Source organism: Ananas comosus, linkage group 5 (assembly GCF_001540865.1).
Source record: "Ananas comosus cultivar F153 linkage group 5, ASM154086v1, whole genome shotgun sequence".
Classification (NCBI taxonomy): Eukaryota; Viridiplantae; Streptophyta; class Magnoliopsida; order Poales; family Bromeliaceae; genus Ananas; species Ananas comosus.
Genome location: NC_033625.1, coordinates 12,294,958 through 12,307,649, shown reverse-complemented (window position 1 = coordinate 12,307,649; position 12,692 = coordinate 12,294,958). Strand labels below are relative to the sequence as shown.

Below are 12,692 nucleotides of genomic sequence, written 5' to 3'. Positions count from 1 at the left end.
ATTAAAAATATACTACCATATGGAATATCTATATAAATAGTGGGGTATGGAATAAATCTGAACAGAGATTGGCCCCTTGGTCTTAATTAAGCTCAAAGATTACTTTGATTTATACCATCATTATTAAAAGAAACAGCGAATAACTTCTTTTGAGGAGTACCGGGAAAAAAAAAAAAAAAAAAAAAAANCCCTAAGGATTATTAACAAACAACTATTTAGTATTTCTCAAAATAAGCAATGCTACTTGTACACCTATAATATAGGTGTATATGTCACATCTTCGCCTTTAAAAGGATAAAATTCACTCATTTATTTTATTTATTTATTTAATACTAATGAATCTGTGGTATAAGATGCACACCATATAATATATAGGCTGTATAGATAAGATCTTTTTTGTTTTTTTTTTTTTCTTTAACTAGCTCTATTTGGACATTACTTTACTGTAGATTCCAACAATAATGATGGCTAAAAGGTTGAACTAAACAGCGCCTCTTAACAATAGTCAAATGCTTGTAGTGATGCATTTTTGACTCTTGTGTTTAGTTTATTGCTCGCATGTAGTTTATTAGAGAGTAGGTAGAGCATTCAAACCCACTTTCTTTATTGCAGTCAAAGAGAGACTCTTTTTCTTCTAAGCAACAACATTTAACTAAAACCTAGTACTGTTGGAGTGTAGTCACAAAAAATTCATCAACTACCTTCATGAATAGACTTAATTATGACCATATTATATGAGTCCTGCGCACATTCTTTGGAATCTCATTACCTGCCTTGATACCCAATTATTAGTATGTAAATTATAATACTCCTAAAATTTGGAATAGTCTGTTATGTATATAGTAAGACTAAACCTATTAACTCAATTATAGCATTTTGGGCGATGATCATATCCAAAAGGTTAAGGGAGTTAAACATATTAGAATTAGAGTAGTTCAAAGATAAATAACCCTCTGAAAAGCGGAACGTCATAGTTTGTATCAGAGTTAATCACCAGCTGAAAAATATAGAATAAGTCTCAGCAGAGCTAGGTCATACAACGGGAAGAGCGCGGCTCCTCAACTAATGTGACTGGTGTGGATGGCAGGCTCTCCCAACAAGATCAGCAAAGGCCAGCAAGACGAATCTCACATCACTTAGTGCTTGCAAGTGTGCTAGAATCTAACGAGGACATCAAAGCTTAAAGGAGAGAGGATTGTGACACTCTTATAGGCTTCGTTTGGTTCGGAAATTAGTAGGAACTAGTTATTCCAAGGATAGATACAAGTATGGATTTTTGTAAGAATAAAGATATTTTTTTGTTTGGATGAAAATGTGAGTATAAGCTGGAATTAGAAAAATTGTGTTTGGATGGTTATTGGGAATAAGAGAAATAGTTGATGGTTATAAATAGAAAATAATGATATTACCCCTATAATTGAATTTAAATTTTTAAATTTTAAACTTATAATTTTAAATTNTATATATATAAAATTGAGCTAGAATACTTTTAGAAGTAAGGCACCAATTTTTTGTTGCTTCTAAGTTTCTAGCCCTCGAATCTACTCCTTAATTACTAATATTCCTTGGATCAAACACTATTCTACTTACCACCCCCTACCACCACTTACCACCATCATCTCAACCCTACATCTTTCTATCCAATGGTTAAAAACTCAAAAGCATCACTTCCTTGGTGCTTTTAAGAGTATTTTAGCTCATCTCTCTCTCTCTCTATATATACATGCACATAATAAAGAAGCATAAAATAGAAGCAAAAATTATGATATATTTATCGATCTCTGGACCGAATAAACAACCAAATTGAACGAATTATTTTAGTGAAAATATGATTTTTGTTAAAAAAAAAGAAGAAGCATCTTCTAACTAGAGAAATGAGGGGGAAAAACAAGTATAAAACAGAAATTGGTCTAATTAAAGTAGTGATAAAAGAGAAAAAAGAGAAAGGAGTATTGAAATGGCCTTTGTTAACTTATTACTTTCACAAGAGAAATAATCTCATATTTGATCAACTAAAACACCTCTCTCTCTCTCTCTCTCTCTCTCTCTCTCTCTCTGTGTGTGTGTGTGTGTGTGTGCGCGCGCGCTCAAGTGGGTCCAAGCTTGTTCCCACCAGGGGTGGGAACTATAGTTCCCACCTTAACCAAATCTTGTTTGGGTACAAGATGGGGCATAAGGCCCTTATACACCATCTTGTACCCAATTCAAACGCTACCTTAGGATTTAAAATAGTACTATATATCCACCTATAGCATTTTGATCGGTGGCTACAGGTGAAATTGATCGGATTTTCGTGGGGTCATTCTATACCCAAGCCTAGCCCAAAAAGAAAAACTGGGCTTTTTTAAAAAAAATTTGGCCCGGTCTAGGCCTATGGCCGATGCTCAACACCCATCAGCTTTGTTGAGGCCCGCTCTATGCATTTGTCACGTAGGGCATGCATATATATTAGTTATTGTATTAAATTAAAATAAAATATTATTTTTGTATGTTCAAAAATTATCTAGAGTTTGATCACATTATTAGTTCATCCCTAAATCCTCATCAATATCCAACTCAATCTCAAAGCCTCATAGTATCCAAAATTGTAATTATTATTTACAAAAAATCCTCATATAAATAAATAATATATTATGTATAAAATTTACTTATACGTATATAACTTTATATAATATTATGTACTACATATATTTAGAGATATATATGTTCAACTTTATTATAATAATGCTATTTATAATATATTCTCATATGTTAGCTAGATATATATTTAGTTCCACATATAACATATTATCATATATCATATATATTAATTAATAGAGAGCTGGGCTAGAATACTATTAATAGTATTTGCCTTCTTTTGCTACCAAGATTTTAGTTTTGGATCAATTTCTTAGATCATTTCTAACTATTGGATTAAATATTATAATCTAGTGATGACCAACTCAATCCTAGGGGGCCGGGACAACTCAACCCTAAGGGACTAATATCATTATAATCCTACAATTTCTCATCCAAGGGCTAAAAATTAACTTAATAGCAAAAGGGACAAAATATTATCAATAGTATTCCAGCCCAACTCATTAATATATACTAGTTTAGGGCCCGCGCTTCACGGCGGATCAACACCGGCAACCAAAAATCTCAGTTTGATTTTCGATTTAAAATTTAAATTTAAATTTAAATTTTATAGTTGAATTTTAAACTATCATTCAGATTTAAATTCAAAATTAATGAATTTCAAATAAACATCCTTCAGACTTAGATGTTAAATATTATTTTTAACTTTTAAATATCAAATATCAAATTTAAAATTTTAGGTTTCAAATATTAGATTTTATATTTTAAATTTTAAAATACAAAATTTGAATATAAAATGTAAATTTTAAAATTTAGGAACTGGAATTTAAAGTTTAAAAATGTAAAATTGAAAAATTTACTTTTAGTAATTAAAATAAAATATAAAATTTTTAAATTTTAAGTTTTAAATTTTAAATTTCAAATTGCGATATTTTAAAAATTAAATTATTAATTGAATTTAAAAATTTTAAATATTAAACTTTGAATATTTTAAATTTTAGTTTTAGTAATTAAGATAAAATATAAAATTTTTAAATTTTAAGTTTTAACTTTTAAATTTCAAATTTAAATATTTTAAATATTAAATTATAAATTGAATTAAAAAAATTCAAATATTAAATTTCAAATATTAAAATTTCAATCTCAAATTTTAAGATTTAAATTTTAAACTTCAACATTTTATATTTTAAATTTAAATTTATTTTAAAATAATAAAAAATTTAAAACTTAAAATATTTAATTTTAAATTTAGATTTTAAATGTAAAGTTTTTAAAATTAAATTTTTCTAAAAAAAATTTACATTTTAAATTTACAGAGAGAGAGAGAGAGAGAGAGGGGGGGAGAGGGAGAGGGAGAGGGAGAGGGAGAGAGTGAGAGAGAGAGAAAGAGAGAGAGGGGAGCGCTCAAGCTGCCCGCCCGCGCCCGCGCCGGTGCCCGCCCATGGGGAGAGAGAGAGAAAGAGAGGGGCGCTCAGTCGAGCCGCCCGCCCGCACTGCGCCTGCCCACTCTGCCATGTGCACGCGGCCCGCGCCTGGCGCCCGCTCGTGCCCCTCGCGCGCCCGCACCAGCCGTGCTGCCACTACACGCGACCCGCGTCCAGCGCCCGCTCGCGCCCGGGCCCGCCCGTGCTGCCACGTGCGCACGACCCACGCCCAGCGGCCGCTCGCGCACCTCGCGCGCCTGCGCTCACCCGTGCTGCCGCGTGCGAGCAACCCGCGCTCCTCGCGCGCTAGCGAAGGGGTCGAAGGAGGGGGGCGCTGAGAAGCCGACACATGGCCATAGTAAAACTCAACTTTTAATATATCTATAGATCCTTAATAATGCTATAATTATCATTCATTCCTTATATGGATAAATATATATACTACTCATAAAAGAGTTAGTTTTAAATTTTTTTTCTTTTCCAAAATGTCACTCCCTATTATTATAATTCCAATCACATACTAACAATATCATTTATTCAACTTTTATGGTACAAATCACAGTTGTACAATTTTTATTTTATTTTCAAATTATGATAAAATGTATTAATTCTTAGTCATTGGATCTAATCCAATGGCCGACAAATTAAGTATCTATCACTTTTTTTACTTAAATTGCCTTCATCCAGTGCGTATCAAATCTCACCTTTTATACACATACCCTATCTCCTAATAATCGCCGCCTACATAGTATCCATATTCCATCTTATCTAATAACTTATATAACAATAATGCTCTTTACACTCCACACTTATCTATACTATATACAAAAGCATATAGAAATTCTTATCATGACAGACGAAAATAAAAAAAGAATAAAAGAAGGTTATGATTAATTTGCTAAAAGATATTTTAAATAAAAACGAACGATTATGATCAATTTGTTAAAAAATAGCATTCCTATCTATATATTTTATATTAAAATTTAAATTTGAGTTTAAATCATGAATTGAATTTAATTTTGGATATCAAATTGAATTAACAATTAAAAAATATTAATTACAATGGATCAAAATTAAATTTTAACAAATTTAAATTTATAAATTTTGGATATCAAATTTGAATTAACAGTTAAAATATTTAATTATGGTAAATCAAAATTAAATTTTAAATTTNGGGACAGGGAGAAGGAGAGGGAGAGAGTGAGAGAGAGAGAGAAAGAGAGAGAGGGGAGCGCTTAAGCTGCCCACCCGCGCCGCGCCGGCCTCGTGCGCCCGCGCCGGTGCCCGCCCGTGGGGGGAGAGAGAGAAAGAGAGGGGCGCCCGGTCGAGCCGCCCGCCCGCACTGCGCCCGCCCACTCTGCCATGTGCACGCGGCCCACGCGCGGTGCCCGCTCGTGCCCCTCGCGCGCCCGCACCAGCCGTGCTGCCACTACACACGACCCGCGGCCAGCGCCCGCTCGCGCCCGAGCCCGCCCGTGCTGCCACGTGCGCGCGACCTAGCGGCCGCTCGCGCACCTCGCGCGCCCGCGCTCGCCCGTGCTGCCGCGTGCGAGCAACCCGCGCTCCTTGCGCGCTAGCGAAAGGGTCGAAGGAGGGGGGCGCTGAGAAGCCGACAAATGGCCATAGTAAAACTCAACTTTTTAATATATCTATTGATCCTTAATAATGCTATACCTATCATTCATTCCTTATATGGATAAATATCTATACTACTCATAAAAAAGTTAATTTTAAATTTTTTTTTTTCCAAAATATCACTCCCTATTAATATAATTCCAATCACATACTAACAATATCATTTATTCAACTTTTATGGTACAAATCACAGTTGTACAATTTTTATTTTATTTTCAAATTATAATAAAATGTATTAATTCTTAGTCATTGGATCTAATCCAATGGCCAACAAATTAAGTATCTATCACTTTTTTTACTTAAATTGCCTTCATCCAGTGCGTATCAAATCTCACCTTTTATACACATACCCTATCTCCTAATAATCGCCGCCTACATAGTATCCATATTCCATCTTATCTAATAACTTATATAACAATAATGCTCTTTACACTTCATATTTATCTATACTATATACAAAAGCATATAGAAATTCTTATCATGACAGACGAAAATAAAAAAAAAATAAAAGAAGGTTATGATTAATTTGCTAAAAGATATTTTAAATAAAAACGAACGATTATGATCAATTTGTTAAAAAATAGCATTCCTATCTATATATTTTATATTAAAATTTAAATTTGAGTTTAAATCGTGAATTAAATTTAATTTCTAATTTTTGATAACAAATCTATCCATCTATTTTATATTAAAATTTAAATTTGATTAGGGGTGGAACTGGGCCAGGGCCTAAACAAGGCCTGGCCTGTTGGGACATGTTTGGGCTGGGCTTTGGGTTTTGAAAATATTACTTTGGGTTCAGGCCGGGCGTAAAAATTAAGACTCGAAAAAATTTTGGGCCTATTTAGGCATATCCAAGCCCGGCCTGAGTTCGACCCAAAGCCCGAAATATTGATTACCAATATATATATATATAGAGTTGAGCTAAAATACTATCGGTAGCAAACTGGCTCCGTTGCCACCCATTTATTTTCGATGATGGAGCATCCAAATCGATGGTCCGCACTGTTGAATATGATCTATACCTCTTGAATATTTAAAAATCAAATTTCATACTTTTCGATATTGTTCTCTTGTTAATCAAGTGGGCGTAAAAATGAACGGNATCCGGCTACTATCCTCTTAAGAGGATAGGAGTCTTTGTCCTGATATATATATATATATATATATATATATATATATATAGAGAGAGAGAGAGAGAGAGAGAGAGAGAGAGAGAGAGAGAGAGAGAGAATCCGGCTACTATCCTCTTAAGAGGATAGGAGTCTTTGTCCTGTCTAGTCATTTTGGATGATCGGGACTTCAAATTGATAATCGGCACCGTTGAAGTTGATCTACACAATTAGAAATGTTTAGAAACTGAATTTTGTAATTTTTAAAAATCATTATCAAGCCCATCGAAGAGTCAAAAAATGACGGTTAAAAACAAATGACCTTCTGAAAATAGAGGTTAGACTTTCTCAATTTACGATCGGAGTTATTAAACATTATCTAAATAGTATAAAGAATTTTCTATAAAAAATTCAACCGGTTTGGATTACTCTACACCGTTAAACAACCAAACGGCTCATATAAACCGTCAAAAATTGTCAATTTTGCAATCCTTTGATCACTATGTAAATAAATTTTAAAATTTATAAAATTTAGTTCCTAGATAATTCAAATACTCTAGTTCTACTTCAACGGTTCCGATCATAGATTCGAGATCTCTATCATCAAAAATAATTTGAGAGGGTTAAGTATGATAGAGATAGAATAGTTCAAGGATGGGTGACCCACTCCAAAGTAGGGCATTATAGTGATCATATCTCCAAATAGTTTAGTTAAGAAGTTTAGCTCATAAATAGTTCAAATGGGCACGATGAGCCCATTACACGGCCCATGGGCCAATACGAATATAACGCACTTACTAGGAGAGTCTTGGCTACTTCGCCACGGCCCATCATGGAAATGTAAACGGAGCGGATTCAGGGCCTGTTTGGGAAATCTACAATACTCTGTTTTGGACTACTTTATGTTGTTTTTAAAAAGTTCCTATTTTCTTTTAAGTAAGCCCGTTTGGATAGCCCAATAGAGTAAATTTTTACTCTGTAATATTAGATTTTTAGAGTATTAGCAGGGAAAATAAAAAAGGAGATCGGAGCACTGTAAAAAATTTCCCCATTTATCGCGTTCTTCCTCATACGCCCTCTTTCACATTTTCGCCCTGCACCTGTCCTCATCGCCTCATCGCCCCATCCTCGTCACCTCGTCGCCCCATCTCCACTCCTCTCTAGTAGACCTCATTTCCACACAATGTCTTCAGGTTTGTTCTCTTTCTTTTCTTGCTGCTGCTCCTCTAATATATATGGATGTGCCCTAGTTTTTCTTACAAAACCCATTTTTCCTCTCATCCATGAATTTAATGGAAAAAGAATTAATAAATAACCCACTAGGTATAAAAAAGAATTGTTTAGATTATGTTTCAAAAGAAGTGGGTTCCAACACTCCCTTTGTTGAGATTATATTTCAAAAGAAGTGGATTCCAACACTCCCTTTGTTGAGATTATGTTTCAAAAGAAGTGGGTTCCATCCCTTTGTTGAGATTATGTTTCAAAAGAAATGGGCTCCATCATCTCCTGTTTTCACCTATATACTTAAGCATTCCCGACATCTTCCTATCGTATAAAAATTTAGGGAATAGGACGAAAAGCCGAGATGCTAAGATGCAATCTGATGATATAAACTTATGCTCCTACTACTTTATTTCATTTCATTAATATTCATTTATCTATAATATAAACTCGTGTTTTGAAGTGGAATATGGTGAGGGTTGGAAGATTCTAGTAGTTAACTGTTTAATTTCTTCGGTTATTATTATTTGATGATACATTGATTCAACTTTAGATAATTATGTGCTTGACTTCTTTCATATATATTTGATATGTGTTATACAGGTAACAATCCAAAAATAAAAAATAGAGCAAAATGGACTGAAATGCAAAAAATTTATTTAGTAATATTATTGAAAGAGCACAATAATCCTAGATTTCGTGCTCAAAATGGTTGGACCAAAGAAGGTTGGTTCAATATTTCAAAAGCAATGAATGCAAAGTTTCCAACTGCGCAATTACAAATGGATCAAATTAAAGATCAAGAACATCAATTAAAAGCTTTTCAATTAGTGAAATCATTGACTGAGCTTAGTGATTTTGGATGGGATGCTACCACCAACATGGTTTCTACTCCGCAAAATGTTTGGGAACCTATTCTAGAGGTTAGTCAAGTGTCCTTTAATCTCATTTATCTATAATTTATTTTTTTATCATTTTACTAGATAATTATATCTTGTTTTTCTTATTGAAGTCTAACAAGGAAGCAAGGAAATGGTATAATAAACCTTTTCCACATTTCGATACGCTTTTCGAGATTTATGTAGGTCAGTTTTATGATTAGTTGATACCTATAGAAAGAGTATTAAATATAAAGTTGATACTAATTTTTACTATTTCGTACATAATATATTATAGGTAAATATGTCGAAGGAAAACGTGTTCGTGGAAGTAATTCTTGTATCGAAGTACTTCCAATTGATCTTCCTATATCCCAAATGGACTTATTATCACAACCAACATCTCCAATTCCAAGTATTTCTGCTGCTGGAGATTCTACTCGTCGCTTTGATTGGGAGAATGAAAGTGAAGAAGCATATACCGACTTAGCTAATCCGCCAATGTCTCAAGTGTCTCCTCCTACAAATGAGACACAATCACAACCCTTAAGGCCATCAATCCCTCCCTCGGAACATGAAGAATGCCGAGAAAAAAAGAATCTTTAGGCTTTACATGATTTCGTAGTTGTGTATGACGTAGATTAAATAGTTCCTTATAATCTTTAGGTTTTTTTCGGCTTTGCCCTTGCTCTTTTATGTGATATCTTGTATTGCGATAAGGTGCAATAAAATTGGGAGTATTTGCGTATCCAGCATCAACTAAATAATACTTGTCTTGTGGAACCTCAAAATCGTTGTCAAGTGAATCTTGTAGCATCCTCGCATCAGAAGCCGAACCTTCCCAACCTGCCCTTACATATACAAAATGAAGATCAAAATCACAAGCAACCATGACATTTTGTGATAAAGTTTGCTTTCTATTACGATATGGTTCCTGCAAACTTGTCGAGATTGTTATGGGAATATGTTTGCCATCTATAGCACCAATGCAGTCCTGAAATTTGTAAAAAAAAAAAAGTTAATTATTTTAGTACACTCATTTTCAATATTGAATTAAATGTGCAAGTATAAAGAAATTCAAACGTACCTCAAAATAAGGAAAAAATTTTGAATTGTTTTTGATTTTTGGTGGGATAATAGATCGTGGTAAACGAATAAAATCTTTACTCAGTTGTGTAACTGCATGTAGCACTTGACGAAAATGTCGACTAGCAGTTTCGTCGCTATGCTGCTTTTGTAAAGTCCGATTACTTGCATTTTTTGCCAAAGTGTGTAAAAACATAGCTACCTGCTCTTCAACACTGACATACCTCGTATCACCTAGAAAACTTTTGTCTTTCAAACATTTCACTAATAAATAACAAACATAAGTTTCCATTCGAAACTCTCTCTTGCATCTGTTCATGACCTTGGAGAACTTCATTAACCTAACGTGCTACTGTTTAACTTGAGGTGTGAATAGGTGTTCTCACAGTCATATGGTTGTCCATCATAGAATATAGGTTTGTCACGAACTCATCATCATCTTTTTGCATTTTCCTCCAATAATCATTGTCTTCTTGCATTCTTCTCCAATAACTTTGATCCATATGTTTTTATGTAGGATATGTAAAAATTGAATATAGATAGAAAAAAAGTATAAGAAGTGATTTATGTCATTCTAGTGAAAGACTTGAGCATTATATAGATGTTAGATGCTTTTGCTAAAATAAATAAAATAACTTCTCCAACGGCTAGTTTGACTAGTTTAAATTACTTAACGGCTAGTTTGACCACTTTTGAATATATATGAGATTCAAAATAGTCTACCAGCTAGTTTTTTAAGACACCAACGACTAGTTTTAAAAAAACTAGCCGTTACTTCAAACCTGTAAAAATACAGTATTTTATCCAAACAGTCAAAAACAGAGTAAAATATTTCAGAGCTAGTATTCAGAATTTTATACCAGCTTAATACAACATAATATAAAACTCTGTTTTTAATTCCGGTAGTTGCCAAACAGGCTCTCAGTTTATCTTTTAGGCATATAGATTGAACCCAAAAGCATAAAAGTATACAATTTTGACCACGTATTGTATAAGGTTACCTAGGGGGACATTTGTAAATTTTCTTTTTTAAATTTAGAAAATTTGTTATGATATTTTATAATTTAGACGGCTATTAATGAAATTTGAGACTTCTACAAAGGTACATGTGAAATTTTGCTTATAATTTCTAATGATTTAAAAATAAGGTCGAATCGGGCAGTTCGACCAATCCAATCATGATCCAGTTTATAACACGGTTCGGTTCAACCTTTAAACCATGTAAGTCAAAAAAATGTGTTAAACCGTTTGAACCAACAGTTCAACAATTGAACCAATGAATCGGTCATCGTTTTAATCAAATCGGTTCGTTTTTTTTAATCAAAATTATATTAAAATCCAACGACTTAAAATTAACTTAGCTAAGTTTATTTTTTATTAAAACATATTAGTCATAGAAAACATGAGACTTGAAAATATGTCTACTTAATTTGGTCATACTAGCGACACCGGTTCAACTAGTAATTGACCCACCGATTGAACCAGTGAATTTTGACCCAGTAATATTTTCGGATCTTTTTTCGATTTGATTTTTAAAATATTGATAATTTTTGACAAAAAGTGACAGCGTAGTCATATGTGTTGACTTTTATAGGTAAAAATATATGGAACTTACTTAAATTATGGATTATTCAGATTTTGCTATCCAACCATCCAAAATTTTAATTTTACTATCTAATCTTTCAACTTATTTGATTTGAATTAGTCAACGACATTTCCATTTATCTTTACAGATTTAGTTAATATATTTCAAGACAATTCTTACAACTCTAATTTTGGAGTCAAATTGTGATTGATTGATTCAACTCCAACAAGTTGAAAGGTTAAGTAGAAAAATTAAAATTTTGAAAGGTTGAATAGGCAAATCCAAACCGTCTATCTATCTATATCTATACATTATTCCTCTTAAATTTGCCATATAACAACGTTTACTTCATTGTTGAGTGTGGGTTTTATCTCGAACCAGCTCAAGTCCTCCACATATTTTTCTCTTCTTTTGCTTGAGCCGAATCAGATTTTTTTTTTTTTTTTGGCTTAAACCGAATTGATCATTGTTGAGTGTGAGCTCTCCCAAACAAGCTCAAGTCTTCCACATATTTTTATCTTTCTTTATTTGAACTGAACCAATGCATCGAGCTAAACCCAGCCCAACTACTCCGTATGTTTCCATCTTTGACTGAATATTTCTTTTTTTTTTGCTTGAATTGAATCGATCACTGTCGAGTGTGAACTACGTCCGAACTGACTTAAGTTTTTCTTCTTTTTGTTTGAACTAAACCGAGTTTTTCGTCTTTTTACTTGAATCGAAACATGTCACACCTCTACTCCTTCTGCTCTTATCGTTTTTCATCAACAAGATGAATCGCCGCTCATAGTCGTTTCTTCCATTGCCATTTCCTTTTCTTTTATCACCGTTTTCTTTTTTTTTATTCAGTTATCTACTCCACTACAACAAAAACGGTCTATAGCGATACTTTTAAATGTAGCTACATGTCAAAAAAGTGCTGCTAGCTAAAATTACCGACACTTTTAAAAAGTGTTGCTATATGTGGGGTCGCTAGGTATATAGTGACAGTTAAAGAGTGTCGCTATAACCTAAAAGAGTGCTGCTAATTTACCAACACTTATTTAAGTATTTAGCAACCGCCGAAACTCTATCTCGTTGGCTGCGGTGGCGGAGGAGAACGACAGGAAAGGCTCTTCGTCTAGAATTTCAGTAGATTGAGTGAAGAGAGAAGAAAAGATGGTAATTGATTTTT

At 33.5% G+C, this 12,692-nt stretch overlaps 1 protein-coding gene across 1 annotated transcript; it reads left to right on the top strand.

The window, feature by feature from the left end:
• LOC109710708 lies at window positions 7,827-9,453 on the top strand. The gene is made up of 4 exons (XM_020233445.1): window positions 7,827-7,941; window positions 8,573-8,892; window positions 8,982-9,054; window positions 9,146-9,453. Exons 1-4 carry the CDS (start codon window positions 7,932-7,934, stop codon window positions 9,451-9,453), a joined length of 711 nt encoding a protein of 236 aa, XP_020089034.1. The 5' UTR covers window positions 7,827-7,931.

Bases quoted from the DNA above. Each gene is read 5' to 3' on its own strand.
- LOC109710708 (XM_020233445.1), top strand. The intron at 8,893-8,981 runs GTTAGTCAAGTG...TTCTTATTGAAG, and splicing joins TTTGGGAACCTATTCTAGAG to TCTAACAAGGAAGCAAGGAA. The intron at 9,055-9,145 runs GTCAGTTTTATG...AATATATTATAG, and splicing joins GCTTTTCGAGATTTATGTAG to GTAAATATGTCGAAGGAAAA.